General features: G+C 40.5%; 1 protein-coding gene and 1 long non-coding RNA gene across 2 annotated transcripts in view; one reads left to right on the top strand and one right to left on the bottom strand.

The window, feature by feature from the left end:
- Positions 1 to 15,398, bottom strand: part of LOC145441271 (putative N-acetylated-alpha-linked acidic dipeptidase) — a 31,706-nt gene extending 16,308 nt beyond the window's left edge. Inside the window, exon 1 of the mRNA XM_080319092.1 lies at positions 14,723 to 15,398. Coding sequence (XP_080175218.1) covers positions 14,723 to 15,006 — 284 coding nt within the window. The 5' untranslated portion in view covers positions 15,007 to 15,398. The remainder of the gene's footprint in view (positions 1 to 14,722) is intronic.
- LOC145441282 (uncharacterized) overlaps positions 1 to 19,392 on the top strand; it is a 237,075-nt gene that overhangs the window by 145,731 nt on the left and 71,952 nt on the right. The window lies entirely within an intron of this gene.

Raw genomic sequence — 19,392 nt, 5'->3', positions numbered from 1 at the left:
TAGAATTTGCATTGTTATCGAGTTTTGTCATTAGGACGCAACAGGACTATCTGGCTCTTTCTTCTCAGCTGCACTCTCGTTTTGCCAGACAGAATTGTTGCGTCACAATGCCAAAACTCGATCACAATACAAATTTATAGGTCGATTTTTAGGGGTTCCAGGACCATGAACAAATCAGTACAGCAGCAGCTTTCCATTGATACCCGTTTTATTGAATTTGGCGCTCGGCAAGACGATGAAAAGTTGCAGCAAAGTTGCCTTTGGTCAAAGGGAAAGTATGACGTAACCCAAATGCAGTGAGCCGTTCAGTCTCGTTGTGTCCACACCATATAGGACACTATGATTCAACGTATACTGTATTCTGTGTAATTGAAACATGATGTTGATGGTGACAAGGTTTTATATGAGCTGATTGTCGATTGTTACTGCATGGATCGCCTTTGCTTCACCATAATCACTCATGTTGTGTTAAAACGGACGAGGTACTGCTGATTTCGACATACCAAACAATGAAAAAAAAATCGATGGACTCAGTGGCGGCTCGTCCTATAGGGCAACTTGGGCATTGCCCCACCTAAAATTCTGTTCAATAACAATTCTTTACCATTTATAGACGCACACCAATCTATATATACCGAAATCACAGCGAAAATCGTATTCTTCTTGTCCTTTCGCTTGTAAATGCCCATATATAGCGAAGTCTCTGCGAAAATCGAATTCTCTTCTGTGTTTTCGCTTTGCGAATGCCTAGCCGGGGCATGCCCCGGTAGCGCTCATAACAAGCTTTCACTGTCTATTCTCTCAAAGCCGCGCACAATAAAGAAACGGTGATTTACTCTCTCCTATTCATAAAATTACCGAGCAACCGGGGCACAATAGCTCTGTGCCCCTAAGGTGTGATGTAACAATCGTATCTATAGCTGAACTCGGTTACCGTCATATGCGTGTAGTCAGCACCGTAACTGCCGCACCCCAAACCCCCCAATTGGGGGGGCCCGAGCTCGAAGGGGGCGCGAAATTATTTCGTGAATTAGCATAAATCATGGAGTATTTCTTAAAAATTTATGCAATTTTTTCAAAATTTTCTCGCGCTGCGTGCGAATTCCAGTTGCCATTAATCTTTATTCTTAGGTATTGGGCCATTACCGCGCCACGACCCACCAAGACATACAATCAAGTTTCAAGCCATATAACATGAGACTCCAAGAAGTGTGCCGGAACGATCGGCAGCGAGAAAACCTTTGCCGAAAAGGACATGCCGTTATGCTGACTGAAGACTTCGTTATATATACAAAATACATATAGATTTAATTGTCCGTAGGCGCCTAAATGACTGGCGCCGAATGTTCCCGTCTTGGCAATCTGAACCTCACAAGACAAATACCATCCCGCTGAGAAAAATTTTACGCCAGTGAAGAAATACCAATTTGAAATCGTGTGCGTCTTTCAGTTTAGTACGTTCATGCGATTTTATATTTTTTGATTTAGCAGACTGGAAGTCACGAAATAACATAATGTGACGAAGTCATATCAACGGGTCCGCCCGCCCGAAGATGTTTAATTATTATTTACGGACCCTCCCGTCTTCAAGACACTTCACTCATCTCTACCGGTAAATCTAATTACGTGAGTAGAGAGGACAAGAAAGTGATAGCAATATATATGCAATTGCCGATCTGATTGACCGATTTTATCATAAATTACAGAAAATTTTCGCGCTTCGCGATGGCTCACTATACAGTACAGCTGATTGCGTCACAAACGCGAACAACGTGATTGGGGGGGGGGGGGTCGTTTTACCATCCTATGGGAGCCCAAGACCCAAGTTTTTGGGTTCCCTGACGAGGTGCTGCTTCGTTCCTGCCAACGGGTATACGCCCAAAGATGTTTAATTATTATTGAGTGGTCCTACGTTTTCGAACACACGTCACTCAGCTCTACTGGCAAATCTGATTACGTGAGCAGAGAGAAGATAAAAATTGATATCAATATATATGCAATTCTCGATCATACTGACCGATTCAATCATTAATTCTAGAAAATTTTCGCGCTTCGCGCGCTTAGGCGACAAAAGCTGATTCACTAAACAACCCATTCAATGTAGATCAAGGGTCGGCAACCTACGGCCCGCGGGCCGGATCCGGCCCGTCAAGCGAAATCGTCCGGCCCGCGACATAATAATTAGTTATCACAAGAATACGGCCCGCCGCTTCATAATGAGTTTCAATCTGCAGTGCATGAAAAAAAATGCGGCATTGCTACGATAAAATAGTAGCCTATACATCGTATTAGTCTATTGTTACGCCATAAAACGAAGGTGGTTGAAGTACGAGATGGAATGGAGATAGACTAGACTGGATCAGTGCTTATCAATCGGGTGTATCTCGCAACCGAAGGTGTTCGATGCTTTTTCAAAAGTTAATCACTCTAACGGGGTGTGACAATAAACGTGTCCTTCCTTTGCTTCAAAAAACGCTTGGAGCATCTCAGACGCAATGACGGAATTTCAAACTATTCAATTGTAGATAACTAGCCTCCGTATGTTAGTTAGCCTGTCTATAGTTTGATTTTCCAGAAGGCATTGTGTGCCCAGACAAAAAACCTGAATAGTGTTTTAGCCACAATGGTGAAAACTGTTAATATGATTTTTGTCTCATCAACTGAATCAGTTACGCCAGATATTACTAGAAGCAGAGAATCAATATGGCGATGTCATGTAGGCCTATACCTGTCATGTTCGCTCATTGAGTAGAGCAGCTATAGTTACACGAGTGTATGAACTGAGAAATGAAATAGCAACTTTCCTCGAAAATACAAATATCGCCGACTCATAATTTTGTAATCGAAAATGGGTATCTCTCAACGTCACATCTGAACAAATTGAACTTGCAACTTCAGGGGGAAAACAACTACATACATGAGATGTTGAGGCGCATTCAAAACAAATCTGTGACTCTGGAAATGTCAACAGTACAAAGAAAATTACGCTCACTTTCCTCTACTGGAGGAGAGAAAACCTAGTACCAACACTACATTTGTAACTGTGATACGAAATTTAACTACTGAATATTCACCCTCTTTTCCGACATTCCTTCTCTACAAAATGAATTCTGACTATTCAGTAGGCCTACTCTGTTTAATGTGGACGCCAATACCAATGCCTGAAAATTTGAAATGGGCCTTTTTGAAATGCGATGCAGTTGAATTGAATGACAAATTTTATACAAAGAGCACATCGCTGCATGACTTTGACAAATTGGTCTTTATCCCAGCTTGACCAGCAATGCAAAAGAAATTGCATCGATTTTGGAAGCACGTACGCATGTGAACAATAGTTTTGAACAATGAAATTCACGAAGAGCAAGCTAAGATCACGCATTTCGGACGTCCATTTTGAATAGGGTCTGATTCGTGTTTCATCTGACTTGTTACCAGAAGTTGAAAACATTTCACAAAGCAAGCTGCGTCAATTGTCACAATTATTCTAGTTGTTGAAGTGTAAATACATGTGACTTCGGATTGGTATGATTGAGATTGCAGCAATGTAGGTTAATATACCGAAGTGAGCGTAAAATATAGTACTAAGAAACAATCCGGCCCGCCAAAGATTGTACACCCGAAATTTGGCCCGCCACTAGCAAAAGGTTGCCGACCCCTGATGTAGATGATAAGTAACCATAAAAAGGGTAAAGCCTGAGGGGGGTCGGGGGGGCGAAGCCCCCCAGAAGTTAAGTTTATCACCCTATGGGGGGGCCCAAGACCAACGTTTTGGGGGGGGGGCCTGACGAAGTGCTGTTACGGCCCTGCTTGTAGTCGACCTTTGCTGGTATAGGTCGATTTTGATGGTGTTTCACACCATGAAAACTCTTGAAACTTGGTATGTCATGTCGTGATGGTGCTATTTAACACTGACCCAAGTTTCATGGTTTCTACTTAACGTTTAGGGTCGTAATTCCGTTTCCGAAGTTGAGTGTGTGCTGATCCGTCATGTATCGCAAACAGATTTTACTCAAAAGCCGGTATTGGTATCCATTGATTTTGCCGATGTTCAATACTGAGATCGGTTATGACATTTGGCACGGTAAGTCTTAATGTTAGTATCAAACGCTGTACCAAGTTTTAAGTTTGTCACTGAATTGTGTTAGTGGTAATTTCGTTTCCTAATTAGAGTGAGAGCTGACTCGTCATTTATCGCTAACAGATTATACGCAAAGCCGGTATTGGTCTCCATTGATTTTAACGATGCTCCTTACCTAGATCCGTCATAAGCTTTTGCACGGTATGTCCTGATCTTAGTATCGAACGCTGTGCCAAGTCTCAAGGTTGACACTCAATGATTAGGGTAGTAATTTTGTTATCAAGGTCGAGTATGGTAGAGATGTGCTCCGATCTGACACTTCAGCCTACAACGCATTGCGGATTTCACGCAAAAGCCGGTGTATCTGCGGTAACGTTAACTGAGATGATGATATCATTCTCAGTTTGCATTCAAATATTTACTTTGATATTATATTCTCCAATGTCAATTTCACCGTGAAATTGTGGCCTTCAAGCCATTTGCTTACAACCCCCTGTCAAGCGCGATATCAATTTCGTTTTCGATGGCGGCTAACAGCTGATCACTTGATCAGCCTATTCCTCAGTAAATTATACGCAAAATTCGGTGTTGGTCTGTTCGCATTAATTTTGACAGTGTACCATACCGAAAAGGGCCATGATGCCACTTCTCGATGATGTCATGTAACAGTGTACTAAGTTTAAGGCTTTCATCCACGTATTTATTCGGTAATATATTTTCCAAAGGCGATTTCGCAGCAGACCTATAGACAGTAATAAAGGCGTATGTGTCGTGTTACAGTCTCCAGTTTCAAGGCCAAAATCTCTTATGCTGCACCGAGACCGAATTTCCGAGGCTGCTATTCTTAGTTCTTCAGAATGATGTTTTGGATTCAATATGACAGGCCCAATCTATGAGATAACAATTGGGTATCTGTCCGAACTCGTTGACCTTTGCAATTAGGCTTGCGCTATCTCTCGAGTTATAGTCATTCCCATTTCTGCAGATAATTAGTCAGGTCTAGTGCGAACACGAACCGTGTTGAATCTTTGTTCCGTACGCCGTTTACGCGGTTACCACACTTCAAGTCACAGCTCACCGGCGGACCTCTCGTGGCACATACGTTAAAATCACTGTTGCCGGGAAATTCATGTTACCGTACCATCAAGTTACTTGTTTCCGTTGGAAAACGCCATTGTGACGTCATGTTGGTAAAAAGTCGCTTGCAGCCCTTGCCCCACCACCCGATATTTTCACGAGCCGCCACTGGATGGACTGCATCCGAATTAAGCGGAGAATTGTCTGAATTAACTGGTGTTTTATACGTATTATTTCAACTTTTGTTCCGTTTCCGATCATTTTGGCCGGATTATCCGGTTGACGAATTAACCGGAGTTGACTGTATTTAGACGGCAGCACTTACGATTGTCTCCACGTATTTTCTAGGCTAATTGGCCCCGCGAATTCGTCGCCGACCGTTTTGGTACCATTATGTACCAAATGTTCCATCTAATTTTTGACGAGTCTGCGCGCACTCACCAATTCGCTGCGCAGTTCTTTGGACAACAGTGCGTAACGACTAAAAAAAGGCCATCACATTTTTTGTGCGCAGCTTAGAGGCCGCAGAGAACGTGTCAGCACTGCGTAATTGCGCACGTGCACAGCTTAGAGGGAACATTGATACCAATACATGTCAACTTCAGGCCAAAATGTGATACCGCGGAATAACGTTCCCGAATGTGCGCCATTTACTGACATGGAAGCCTTCCTGTTACAGCATATCACGCCATCTATATGTTTGCATTTCAACTCATTAAATGCATGATGCTCAGCTGATCATGTCCACAACACCCTATAGCGTGATATGGTTCACCATCCCGTGTGCAGTAAAAAGCATCGTTAAATACATTGCAATGCATGACGGCGATACCCAATTTACGAACATATTGACTTCCCAGTTAAAGTTAATAAGTCCGTTATAATTTTCGCTCAGAAAAATATTTATAACCTGTTCTTCTCATGATCGATTACACTGGTCAACACATATTTTTAGGCAGACAAAGTAAGAGTGATTTGGGGGTTCTGAAGGGCACAGATTCCGAATATGATCTTAGTTTTTCCAAATTGGCTCCTGTTGTGGAGATAACCCATGGGGCTATTTTGACCGAAATTCCCCATTTTCGCGGAAATGACTAGATAGAAAATCGGCTCAGTCGTACTATAAAGTTTATAAATTCAATCTACTTGTTATTGTTACACACAGAAGACTCTTTTAAATCAAAATACAGCAACAGCGCTATATTTAGGGGTAGTAGATTTATGAAAGTTACAGACTTTCACGGATATCATGTACATAAATAAACCCCAGCCATGTACATATGTATTTACCAAGATAATCAAATAACGTGGCATTAATTCAATCAGTTTTACGTCAACCACCCATTGAAAATTTGAAATAATCAGTTTATCAGATTTAAGATTCTCGTTTGATAGGGTTACTCGGCATATCCACTTTGTTGACTAAGCGGAAAATTATCCATTTACCAGTCAAAAGAAATGAGACGCATATGATTATTGTAGTTAAGCCTTTCAAGGACAAATTTTACAGCTTTTATACTCCTCTTTTATCTTGGTAGAATGACCAATAGATACAGGAAAATATGTATTTCCGTTGTGCAAAAGTACTATTTTTAGGCTTGACTAACTGCTTTTTTGACAAGCAAATATTTCGCATCATGTCATGTTAATATTGATAGAATCACTGAGAATAACATGAGGGTTCTTCATAGTCAATTAGATATTCCTGCGCAGTAAGAAATTTAAAAAAAAACTACGATTTTCTTCCTACCAAGTGAAATATTGAAGGGTAAATACAGTAATTTTGGGCTTTTTAGTGGTATAAATATCTTCTGACATAGAGCCAATCTGACAAAACTAATGTGATATTCGTAATCAGCAACCTCAAAAACCCCAGAAACGGCTCTCAGATGGTCTGCCTGAAAATATTTTTTTCATTTTGTTGGCCAGTGTTATGAGTCATAGCTACTATCTCTCAAATAATACTGGTCTTGACGAATACAACGATTTTAATATTACAGGAATGCCTGACAAAGCAAAACTCAAATGCTCAGATCGTTTCCCCGGCGCAATTCGTGTTTGACCGCAAATATTCACAATTCATGTAATCATTTCCATCGAATCATCGCATGAAATACGGTTACTAATAGGCCTATTTTCGAATCAGGATGTGCCTCTTAAACAGCTCAAATGCACATTTCATACTAATCTGCTGTAAATTGAAGCTCGGACCACACTTTCACGAGTCGTGAGCTTGGCAGGTTTGTCCTTACCGCTCTGCTCATACTGGTTAACACCATTGGACATGGACACTTGGACAGTCTAGACCAGTGGTTCTCAACCTTTTTCGACTCATCGCCCCCTTTTCAAACTCCACACCGCTCATCGCCCCCCAAATTTTGGGAACCGAAAAATGGGCATACATACTGAAATCACCGGCGAGTTGACTAAGAAAAAAGGTCAAGTTTTCGGCCCGACCTCGAAATTACACTTTTCCAGCTAAATGTTGGTGAGTTCACTAACTAAAAAGGTGATTTCTCTGACTTGATTCCAAAAGGACCGTAACAGAACTTCGTCAGCCCCCCCCCAATACGTTGGTCTTGACCCCCCCTCCATAGGGCGATAAAGCAAACCTCTGCACCCCTCAGACCCAACTCCCCCGATACCTCTTTGTCTTTACCACTACTTTTTAGCACAAATTGTTGGACTCTTTAGTTAGTCGGCTTATTTCGCGAAAAATTTCAATCATTCATGATTGGATCGGTCAATATGATCGGGAATTGCATAGATATTGCTTTCAATTTTTTATCTCTCTCTGCTCATGTATTCAGATATACCGGTATAGAGCTGAGTGAGGTGTCTTGGAAAATATAGGACCCGTAAACAATAATTGAACATATTCGGGCGGACCCGTGGGTATAATGACTTCGTTACGTAATGATATTTCGTGGCCTCTGTCTGCTATGTCTAAAGATATTATTCAAATCGCCCATACGTACTAAACTAAAAGATGCACACGATTTAAAATTGGTATTTCTGCACTGGCAATTAATTTTCCTCTGCGAGATGGCATTTTTTGTGGGATTCTGATTGCCAGGACAGGAACATTTGGCGCCAGCCATTTAGGCGCCTATGGGCAATTAAATATATATGTATATCGTATATATATCGAAGTCGGTCAGCCTAAAGGCGGTCCTTTTCCGCCAAGGTTTTCTCGTTCTGGCACTCTTCTCGGAGCCGCATGCTACATGGCCTGAAACTTCATATGTCTTGGTTCGTCATTGTGTGATAATGGCTGACGCCGAGATGCCCATCTCTATAACTCATGCGTATTATTTCTTGAAGGAAGGGTATCCAATAAGCAAGAAACAAGCGACCAGGAAATGGCACGCAGCGCGAAAATTTTTTGAAAAATTTGCCAAAATTTCCAAAATATTACTCTATAATTAATGTTAATTCACGAAAAAATTATGAGCCCCCTTCGAGCTCGGCCCCCCATCCCAATTGGGGGTTTGGGTGTGGCAGTTACGGTCATGAACGCCAATATAGCCATTTCAACGCACCATCGCCCCCCTATCGCCCCCTTCGTCCGTTTTCGCCCCCCTATCGCCCCCTTGGCTATTTTCGCCCCCCTGGACTGACAAATCGCCCCCTGGGGGGCGATATCGCCCACGTTGGGAACCACTGGTCTAGACCAGGAGTGGGCAATCTTTTGAGCTCGCGGGCCGCATTCAACATCTAAACCCATTTGCGGGCAGCACTATATAAAATTGGGATTATAAACCAAAACGCAATATTAGACAGAGGTGGTCAGTAACGAAGTACTTCTACTTTTTGGAAGTACTCAAGTAGTTTTCCTCTACTTCTGGTACTTACTCAAGTAGATATGATTTTTCTACTTCTACTTCGTAATGTTTTGTGATCTACTTACTTTCTTTTCGCTATTTTCAGTTTGTGAATTAGAAGTAGTTTAATCCCCCAATACGAAAGATAGCCTGAGGAAATTCTAGGCTGTTTTCACGGAGTATCAACATTCAATATTCATAAAAGTCAAGTAAAGCCCAGAAATATTGTTGCGCTTCGCGTACAGTAGTTATAGAGTGACAAATATGTTTTCACGAAAGTATTAGTAAAAATAATTTAGGTACTGGATTGCTTCGTTCCGCTCACACCGCTTTGTTGCCCATATCAGATATTTTATCACAGTAAATATGGCGTTTAAAACTACCGTTTCACAATCTAGCAATTACCTATCATTTCGTAATCCAGCAGCCCTTGACGTGTCCTGCTAATCTGGACACCCGTTTTAGCAGATCACCTTCGAAGCTTTGTGGACAAAAGACATGAAATGTATTTTCCGCTTTTTATAAGTGGTATTTGTATTTCACTCTCAATTCCAAGTATCATACTTTGAGTTCTAATTACTTGCAGTTCTTTTGTCTGCAGAACATACATGTTGAAGCATAAAAACAAGCGTAGTATTGCCTCTATTTTCCGAAAATAAAGCTACACTAATTATAACTTTTACGATCCACAATATTTCTATTAACATATACTAATCGCGCAAAGCGTTGAAACCGTATCCGATACAGTTTCTCCGTATTGCTCTTCGCCTAAATTTGGAGCCTTATAATAGTGGGTGGGGCGCCATGCCATGATATTCTCTATAATGGGGTCTTCTAGTGAACAAAGGGTTAGATTCATATTTTCATATCAATACTATAATTTGCAACCCATGATGCGAAAGAAGGCTTATTCGGTCGAGAATTGATACCTCCTGGGATGCATCAATACAATTCTCTTCTACTTCAAGTAGTTTTGGGTTGCTCAGGAAAGAAGTACTTCTACTCGTACTTGAGTAGATTTTTTCGTCGCTACTTCTACTTCTATTTGAGTAGGTTTCTTGACTACTTTGACTATCTCTGACATTAGATTATATAGTGAGGACATAATGATAATATATATGCTTATTTTTAAGCCAAGCCAAACATTGCTTTGATGATATCGTACACGTGTCAGAATCAGTAGCGAGATTTCATAGGCTGGTCGACCTCAATAACCAATTTGTCAAAAGTATAGAGATAAAAGTCGGTTGTCCTCATTCTTTGAACAGGATTGAAATTAATATCTGTGAGCAGCGATCTGCTCATAGATTTACTAGTTCCACTTTTGGTTCAGTTCCAGGACACACAATGCTGACAGCATCATAACCATGTTAGTTTCAAACACGCTTCTACAATGTGTGGATAAAATATGAATGCCTTAATTGTATACATACAGAGAACGAATCTACCTAAGACACGCGCGAATCGTTTTTCATAAGCATATCACTTAAATAATTAAAACGGGAATGGCCAATCTGGCATCACACTCGTGATCCGAATTATCAATCTTGCTTAGGATTTCTGTGATGTTTAGCAGTTGAAACAGGGGCGGGCAACATACGGCCCGCGGGCCGGATCCGGCCCGCGAAGGGATTTTGTCTGTCCCGCGGACAGTTTTCCATCTTACATGATAATGTGGCCCGCAGCCCCAGTCTGCTTAGATCCCCCCTACTTGCTTACTACGTCAAATTTTAGTGACTGTATGTTATTATATACGTGTATCCGCAGCGTGCGAGAGTGGAGCTTACGCGTAAATTCGTCGAAGCGAGAAGACTTGCATTATCGGCATTTGCGATGTACTCAACCCTAATATCGTTTGTGGTAATCATGGTGTTTGTCGACTACAATGATCATTTACACCAGGCTGATATATTTTATTTTTGAATTCGTAACCACCGACTTGTAGCATGGCACACTTCTAGGCTTTCGTAAGTCACCGTCCATGCCAGGGGTCGCTAACTCAAAACTGGTCGTGGGCCTCATGAATTCAATATCAAGATTAATTAGGCCACATAGTTGAACAACGACGGACGCTATCTCGTCACCTACTCAACCCTAATTAATTGATACCTTGGTAAATTTGGGGTACCGGGGTAATCGAACACCTTGAAATCTTAATTAAGGATTGCACCGTCTGTTCATTGATGAGCTGGAAGCAGGCATTATGGCACCTGTATAACAATGCTATTCTCAAATCCACATTGTCTTCGTCATTATCGGCGAGAAATGGCCTTGAATTGACCTTGCTGTCGTTAAAATACATTCATTAAATACAATTTACTCCTTGTAAACGAGGATATATGGGCGAATAATGTATTGATTCAACAGTCCGGGCCGCCGAGTACCTAATTTTCCTATATCCGGCCCGCCGACTGGAGAAGTTGCCCGCCCCTGAGTTAAAACCATTCAAACTGTGTGGGCCTTGAGATAGGTCTGTCGCGCCAAAAATCGAACACAACAAATAACACCGTGTAACACGATTTTTGTTCCCGGGTTCTAATTCACATTTCCTGATTACTCTTACCTAGACTTCCAAAAATCAATATAGCTCATTCCAAACTTTGATTTTGTGGTTATGAGAGTGGTTTTATGAATATGGTAGTATGTTCAATATTATGCATGGTTATACTGATTTTCTCTTTAGGAAATTGATATTTACCAAATTGTCTTTGATCGCTGATACATGGTACATGGTAATTTGCACATAACTGTATTACCTGTAGCGGTCGCTGCAACGACTTGTTGCAAGACACGCTGGTAAAGTACAACAGGAACTGTAGTCGTAGCGGAGACTCCAATCAAGCACTATACCAGCGTGTCTTGCAACAAGTCGTTGCATCGACCGAAACTTAGGGCTGGGCACAATGATTCGAGTACTCGAATCTGAATCGAGTATTAATTTTAATGATTCGAGTCGAGTAGTGAAAGACCATTTTTCGAGTACTGAAATTATACGCTCCTCGCCACTGAAAGTTAATTTATTAACGAGAATTATAGTTTCGATACTAATTTTCACTGTGGAAGCCCTGAAACCTTGATTGCTCGTATCGTGGCGTACGAAACATATAGTAGAAAGCTACGTATGTTGCTGGAAATAGCACATTTCCGAAGTCATGATCATCCCACAACATTGACACCAGGTGCAATGAAATCGGTATCGTCGAAAAATACCAAAGTATCTTTTATGAGATGGATAACAGGCACTATATTCTTTGTTGTTACCTAAAATATACATATTTGAACTTTGACGTATTACATTCTTTTAAGACGTCATAATGACTGATACTCGATTACTCGACTCGACTCGAAGCATATTACGTGATTCAGAATCGAATCACTCAGGTACTCGATTTTGCCCAGCCCTAGGGCGATACATTAACTCTATCCAAATCCATGTTAAATGCGAAACTAAATAAATATTTCAGGCTAAAACAGTTCAAGTTTAAAATTCATTAAATATGGGATGTTTTCCTGGATTTCATCCTGTAACACGATTTTGTCTCCCAGGCTTTCATTGATATTTCCTGTCTCACTTGGAAACTTCCAAAAATCAATATAGCTCATTCCAAACATTGATTTTGTGGTAAGGAGAGTAATATTTTTTAATTTGTTGGAGGCTATGTGCAATATTGTGCTGATTAGCCCAATGGTAAATGGATATTTACCAAACTGTCTTTGATCGCTGTAAGTCCATTTTGTTTCGCTTGGCATCGACTAAGAAGTTATATTCTATAAATGTATTTACTAAATAATATGACGCGTTAGTCGTAGGCTGTCGATTTCTCTTTCGCAAAGGAAATTAGAACGTTGTCTGGCATTGGGTTTATTCTGACTTTGCACAATAAAGGCAACGAAGTAGAACTTTTGGTATTAAAATCAAATCAGAAAGCACAGGCATTCGGTACATGGAAATGTGCACATAAATGTCTTAACAGTATCCGAATCAATACGTCGGTAAATGCATATTGCATACCTAAATAAATATTTCAGGCTAAAACAGCTCGAGTATAAAATTATTAAAAATGGGATGTTTTTCGGGATTTTCTTTTGTACTCTACATCTCTACTTTCCCGTTTTAAGGCCCGGACATAATCTCCCATCATGCTTTCATTATATTGCCCTTGGTATCTCATTTCAAAATCTTTTATCTCTTGATGCAATCGCTCCTCATGTTCTTCTGAATAAGCTTCCATATTATCTTTGAACTCGTCCAAGTGAGCATCAAGCATATGTAGTTTCATAGACATTCTGCAACCCATGTTTCCTTACGACGAATTGGCAACGAGTTCGGCCTAGTTCTATTCCTTAATATTGCCCAAGAACCCATTCACCACATCTGCAAACCTATCTCAAGCTTTCGTTTCAACGTCATTAGGCATTAGGATAAAAACATTCAACTTGAGAATATTTTTAATTTGTGGGCCAATAAATACACCAACTTCTGCTTTAGCTTCTGATAGTTCTGGAGAAACTGGAATGCGTCACCACCTTTATCCAATGCTTTCACAAATTGCTTTATAAGGCCAAGTTTTATGTGAAGGGGAGGCATAAGCACTTTGTTTGGGTTGATCAACCGAGTTTGCTTTACGTTTTTCTCTCCAACAAAAAATTTGTTTCCTTTTGACCATATTTGTTTTTTGTAGTGTTCTGTGGTAGCCCTACTATCCCAAAGGCAAAGGTGCCATGGATATTTGGTGAACCCCTCCTTGCATACCCATCAAAAACGCTACCATTTTTAAGTCCTCAATTATACTTTCGAGTTATATTAAAAAATATTTAAAAATTATCAATTGCACCCCCTCAAAAATCAACCCTGCAAACAGAAATATCAATAAAATGGCAAATATTGCAGAGTATATTAGCATTTAAAAGTGATTAACATCCACCTTTGATGCTCTTTTGCCATATTTTTGATTTCTTTTCTCAGAAATAGTGCGATTTTATAATTTCATTCTCTAAACCACAAAAGCAAAGTTTATATGGAATAAAGTTTAATTTTGACAGTTACTGGTCCTAAGCAATAAGGAAAAATTGATTAGAACCCGAGGAAAAAAGTTTATATCATAATATAATATCGGGACAGGGAGTATTTGCCTTGAACGCGAACATGGTTATCAAACTGGTTAAGACACGCCCCCTTCATCGTAATATCACAAAACACAACCAGAGTGCTAGCAAACGTAACGGATAGTTTGATGGCATGGAAGGCTGCGACTGTGAATGAAAGATTTTTAAATATGAAATTCAGATTGAATACAGAGCAATAATTATGAATTGGATGTCAATCGCGCAGAGTGCGAGAAAAATTTCAGCTGAACTCAGCTTCGCGCCCCCTTCAGACGCTTTCACGCCCCCAAGGAGGGCGCGCCCCCCAGTTTGAGAAGCACTGCCGTAGAAATATACTAAGATAAAGTTTAATCAAATCCCTGCATTAATTCGAGTTTTAGTACGCATTTTATCAGTATTTCTTTAGACTCTCGCGGGTCGCACGGAACGGTGTTGCGGGCCGTAGTTTGCCCACCCCCTGGCCTATACGCTTGAAACCGAGACTCGTAGGCGGAAGGAACGCGGAATAAAGAATCACATGGCTCGCTTGAAAAACTGAAATTTAATTGGAAGAAGCTCAAGACAATCCATAAATATTTCGATCACGCGAAAAAAATGAAAGGATTGGCACAAGTGATACGAGGTCTGTTTCATTTACCTCAGATTCTCTTCAATATTCTCGTTTGAAATCGTATTTGCAATTAACTTCCCTGCGTTGGGATCGGCCTCGGGAGGTATAACTGAAGCAGACGTCTCTCCTCTTCCGAAGTAGCCAATAATGACACCGAGGCATATTCCGAATGTTCCCGCAAGAGCAGTAAACAATATGAGTTTCTTTGTAATTTCATCCGGCATAATTTCCAAGTATATGTAGGCTATAGACGAGTCCCAACCAGCTGGAAGTAAAAAAGTCTTATCGCGAATAACAGTATACTTTTGCATCAAACGCTCCCTGCTTTGTTGCGCTGTCTACATTTTTTGACGACCAATGGGTCAAAATAACGTTACTTCTTCTAGACTTGTCAATTGAAAACATATTTTTTGAATTCCTTCCCCTAGGCCTGGGATAAGGCTTGTTACTGTCGGAGCTCACAATGTAATGTCGAATTTACATATTTAATAGATAATAGCCTAAACACCGGGCCTTAATTGCAGAAAGTGTTGGAAGACAGAAATAGCCTATATTGACTGCGAAGAACCAGCCTTCCATTTGCGCTATAACTTGAAATATCCAGTGCTGCCACAATGTGATAGCAGTCGGCATGAAAGGGAAAATTGATTTTGCCCCCTTTAACTAATCCGGGTGACATATATTTTCGAGTCCTCCCCCTATCTCTTATTTCAAATAATGGCCTTAGTAATACGTAGGCCCGACCATACCAACTACAATAGAGAAAACATCGATGATGCCTGGGCTCGCCATTATAGAAACTCATTTGTTGACTGTACTTGCGCATATGTCACCCACGTGCTATGTGATTGATTGCTTGCGTCAATGGCCTTGTATATTGTGGTGGTCGTTATCTGCAACGTCTGATGGGCTGTCATATTAATCACCTTAAACTAACAACATATATTCTACGCTGTACGCATGCAGTCAACAGCTTTATTTTTTATCGTATACTTAGCATTCACTTTTAATAGTGGTGCTGGGTACTTGGTCAATATCTGCATTCGCACAAACTCGCACTGTAAACCAATAATGTTTTTGGGCCTATCATGTCTCTAGTATTCATACACGCCTTACGTTATGGATTTCACAGCACCGTGTGTAAAGATGTAGAAGCATGACCGTCGTAATCGCTTCCCTATAATAGGCGTTGATAAGAATGGTGGTTTTGCGAATGTAATAAATTATAAATAAACTATACTACACTGCTGTACGTGCGGTCCAAGCTTAGTCAAGACTACAATTTCGACGGGGCTTACCCGTTACCCAGACAACTCCATGAACTCATATTTATAGATTCGAATTAACCATGTTATTATTATTATTGGTAAAATAACGAAAGAAGGGAGTGACGTTTTTCACATTAAAGGCTTTTGCGTCACGCCATGGCATGCATTTGACAAATGCACAAACTCATCATGCAAGACATAGTAGAATGATCGAAAAAAACACCGACAGAGGCTTATACAAGCAGATTTGAGAGATCTGTACTCACACAACAAATTCGGAAACATAAGCACTACATATTCAGAGACATAAACATTTAAATACCGCGCCCTGTTTCCTTGACATATTGAATCACATGGTCCAACATGCATTCACTAGTTAATAAGTCTACTGTATTAAAAAGACTATCATTGTTAATATAGCGTTTCATATCTGCACGTTGCCGTGCATAGTTTGAACAGTTCAATAAATAATAATCGACAGTTTCGGGTGTTAAACATTGTTCACATAACGGAGAATCATTACATCCAATTTTATGCAGATGGTAATTGAGCCGGCAATGGCCTGATCTCAACCGAAACAGAATAATTTGATCTTTTCTCGATGCTAAATTCTCTACTTGTTGCTGACGATTACCCCTGACGAGTGTCAGCCGAAAATATTCGGGTTCATTTCAATATGAATATACTATTTAATTGTATATTGAAGTTCTGTACCTCCAAGAAGCTCTTCAGATGCTAAATTTGGTAATTTATTGTAAATCATGTCTTTGATGAGCTTGTACTGACTCCCGGTGTCGCTTGTCCTTTACAGTTGATCCCGCAGTTGTTTCTGCAGGAATTTCTAAGGAGCTAGTAGGCCTACGCGTCTCCTATGGAGACGAGGTCCAGTTGTTGCTGGGGCGGTGTTTCTGATGACGCAGCGTTTCTTGCAAATTGGTCGGCAATTTCATTGTGTTGAATACCACAGTGCGCTGGAATCCACATAAGGGATAGTGTGACCTCGCGTTGTTTCAATTGGTGTATCTTCTCGACTATCTCGGTAATGAGGAGAGGAGCTGCGAAATTGAAATGTGCTATACACGTTAATGCGCTCAAGTAGGCTAATCACTGAGTATGGCCACTATTCTGTGGGTATTATTCAGCACCCAAGATAGGGAATCTGAAATAGCGATTAGTTCAGCTGAGAATACTGAAAAATAGGGCGGCAGTGAATTTGAAGACGTCGTAATATTTGGAATATGAGAAGCGTATCCACACCCTGTAGCAGTCTTGGATCCATCTGTGAAAATCTGAGTATAGCCGTGATATGTAGAGAATACATGATCTAATGATATTGATTTTCTAACATCTGTGGGATAAGCCTTGCGTATTGAGTGACACAAAGAAAGGTCCACATTTGCTGTTAAGATTGTCCATGGAGGAGTCGTCGAGATTTGACTTCCACAAATCCGTAGGTGGTCGATCTCAGCAACCCTAGATAGGATATGAAAGGTGACGAACCGACTATTTAGCAGATTGTATGTTTCTTCCCCAGATTGTATGTTTCTTCCCAAGAGCTTTCGATTATATCATTAGCCATATTGTCCTATGTTGCGTTTTTTGATGGTAGCGATACTTTGAGCATTTTAACTCCTGTCTATTTTTCAAAGGCATGTCATTGCATTCGACTTCTATAGGACACATATCGGAGTGCTTCTCATTGCCCCAGTGCATATTCTGAGTGCCTCGTTACGTAACGTCTCGATTTTTGTTAAATGCGTCTTGGGGGCGAAAAAGTACGCTTCCATACCATATTCTAAGACGGATCTAATAAGAGTTGTTTTATATATAACTAACAGGGTTTCTTTATCTGCACCCCATGATGTACCACAAAGCATTCGCATAAGGTTAATTCTCTTCATACATTTGTCAGTAACATAGGTGATATGACGTTGATAAATCAGTTTACTGTCAAAATAAATACCTAGGTATTTGAACGAGTTCACAAACCGCACTGCATTCCCGCAGCACATAGATCTCTGGCATTGTGTATTTTCTTTTCCTTGTGAATAAGATGGCCTCTGTTTTTTCGACGGATATGATAAATCCCCATTTTTCGCACCATCTATGGATCTTGTTGAGATCATCTTGTATTCCGTTCTTGAGATCTTGTATCTTTATAGCGACGTCTCCCAAATAACATAGTCGTCTGCATATAAACCAAATTGACAAAGCAATGTTGAGGGTAAATCATTAATCATTATTGAAAACAAAATTAGGCTGATTACACTCCCCTGTGGTATGCCATTCTCTAATATATACCTTTCGGACAGACTCGCGCCTACCCACACTTGAAACGTCCTGTCTTGAAGGAAATTTGCTATCCATGACAACATGTAACCGATGACGCCCATGCATTTTAGTTTGAAGACGACTGCTTCCCACCAGACCATATCATAAGTGCGCTTTATGTCGAGAAATGCGGCGAGTACGAATCTTCCTTTATTGATAGCTTTGTATACATCATCGTGCAGCCGTATTACATTGTCCAGTGGTCGTCTTCCCCGTCTGAAACCACATTGTGACGAATTCAACAGTTTGTTCTTCTCTAAGTACCAATTTAGTCTAGTCGTTTCTATTATCTTGCAAAAGTGACTGGTCAAGGAAATCGGTCTGTACGAATTGGACGACGAGACATCCTTATTCGGTTTCGGTATCGGGATAACTATGGGATGCTTCCAATCTTGCAGTATATCCCCTCTTATCCATGAAAGGTTGATAATATTCAGCATATTTTCCAGTCGTCCTGGAGGAAGGTGTTTGAACGTTGAATAACATAAGATATCAGCTCCAGGTGACGTATTCTTCTTTCCGTTTGTTACCCTTAACAACTCCTTCATGATAAATATATCATTAAGCTTGTCGCTGCTGTCGTTATTTCTGGTACAGTCTGGTACTACCAGGGGGATATTGCGAGTAAACGTTGGTGAAATATTGCTTGAACTGCTTACTTTTTGGAAAGTCCGTGCAATATTATCAGCATTCTCTTTGCTTTCAGTGATATTTCTACCATCAATCTTTAACGTTGCTACCGACGTGTTATTCAATTTATCAGAGAGAGATTCAACAACTCTCCATACCTGTTGGAAATTGACTTTAATATTGAGATTATCGCAATACGAAGTCCATGCTTCCTGTTTGCATGCTAGAATTGTTCTTCTGCACTCAGCTCTCATTTTCTTGAACTGTATTATGTCAGTAGGATTGAAGGATCTTTTCATTTTGAGAAACGCGGCTTTCTTCCTTCGGACTGCCCTGGAACATTTGTCATTCCACCAAGATTTGGGTGGCTTCCTATAGTTCCGAGTCATTGGAATTGATAGGCTTGCTACATGCACAATCCTCTCCGAGAAATCCGTTACCGCTTCATCAACGGAACTGCAGAAGTCG

The sequence above is a fragment of the Botryllus schlosseri genome, chromosome 6, assembly GCF_051294905.1.
Source record: "Botryllus schlosseri isolate E-star chromosome 6, Bs_hap1, whole genome shotgun sequence".
NCBI lineage: Eukaryota > Metazoa > Chordata > Ascidiacea > Stolidobranchia > Styelidae > Botryllus > Botryllus schlosseri.
The sequence above is the reverse complement of the archived record's forward strand: the minus strand, read 5'-3'. Positions and strand labels throughout refer to the sequence as shown.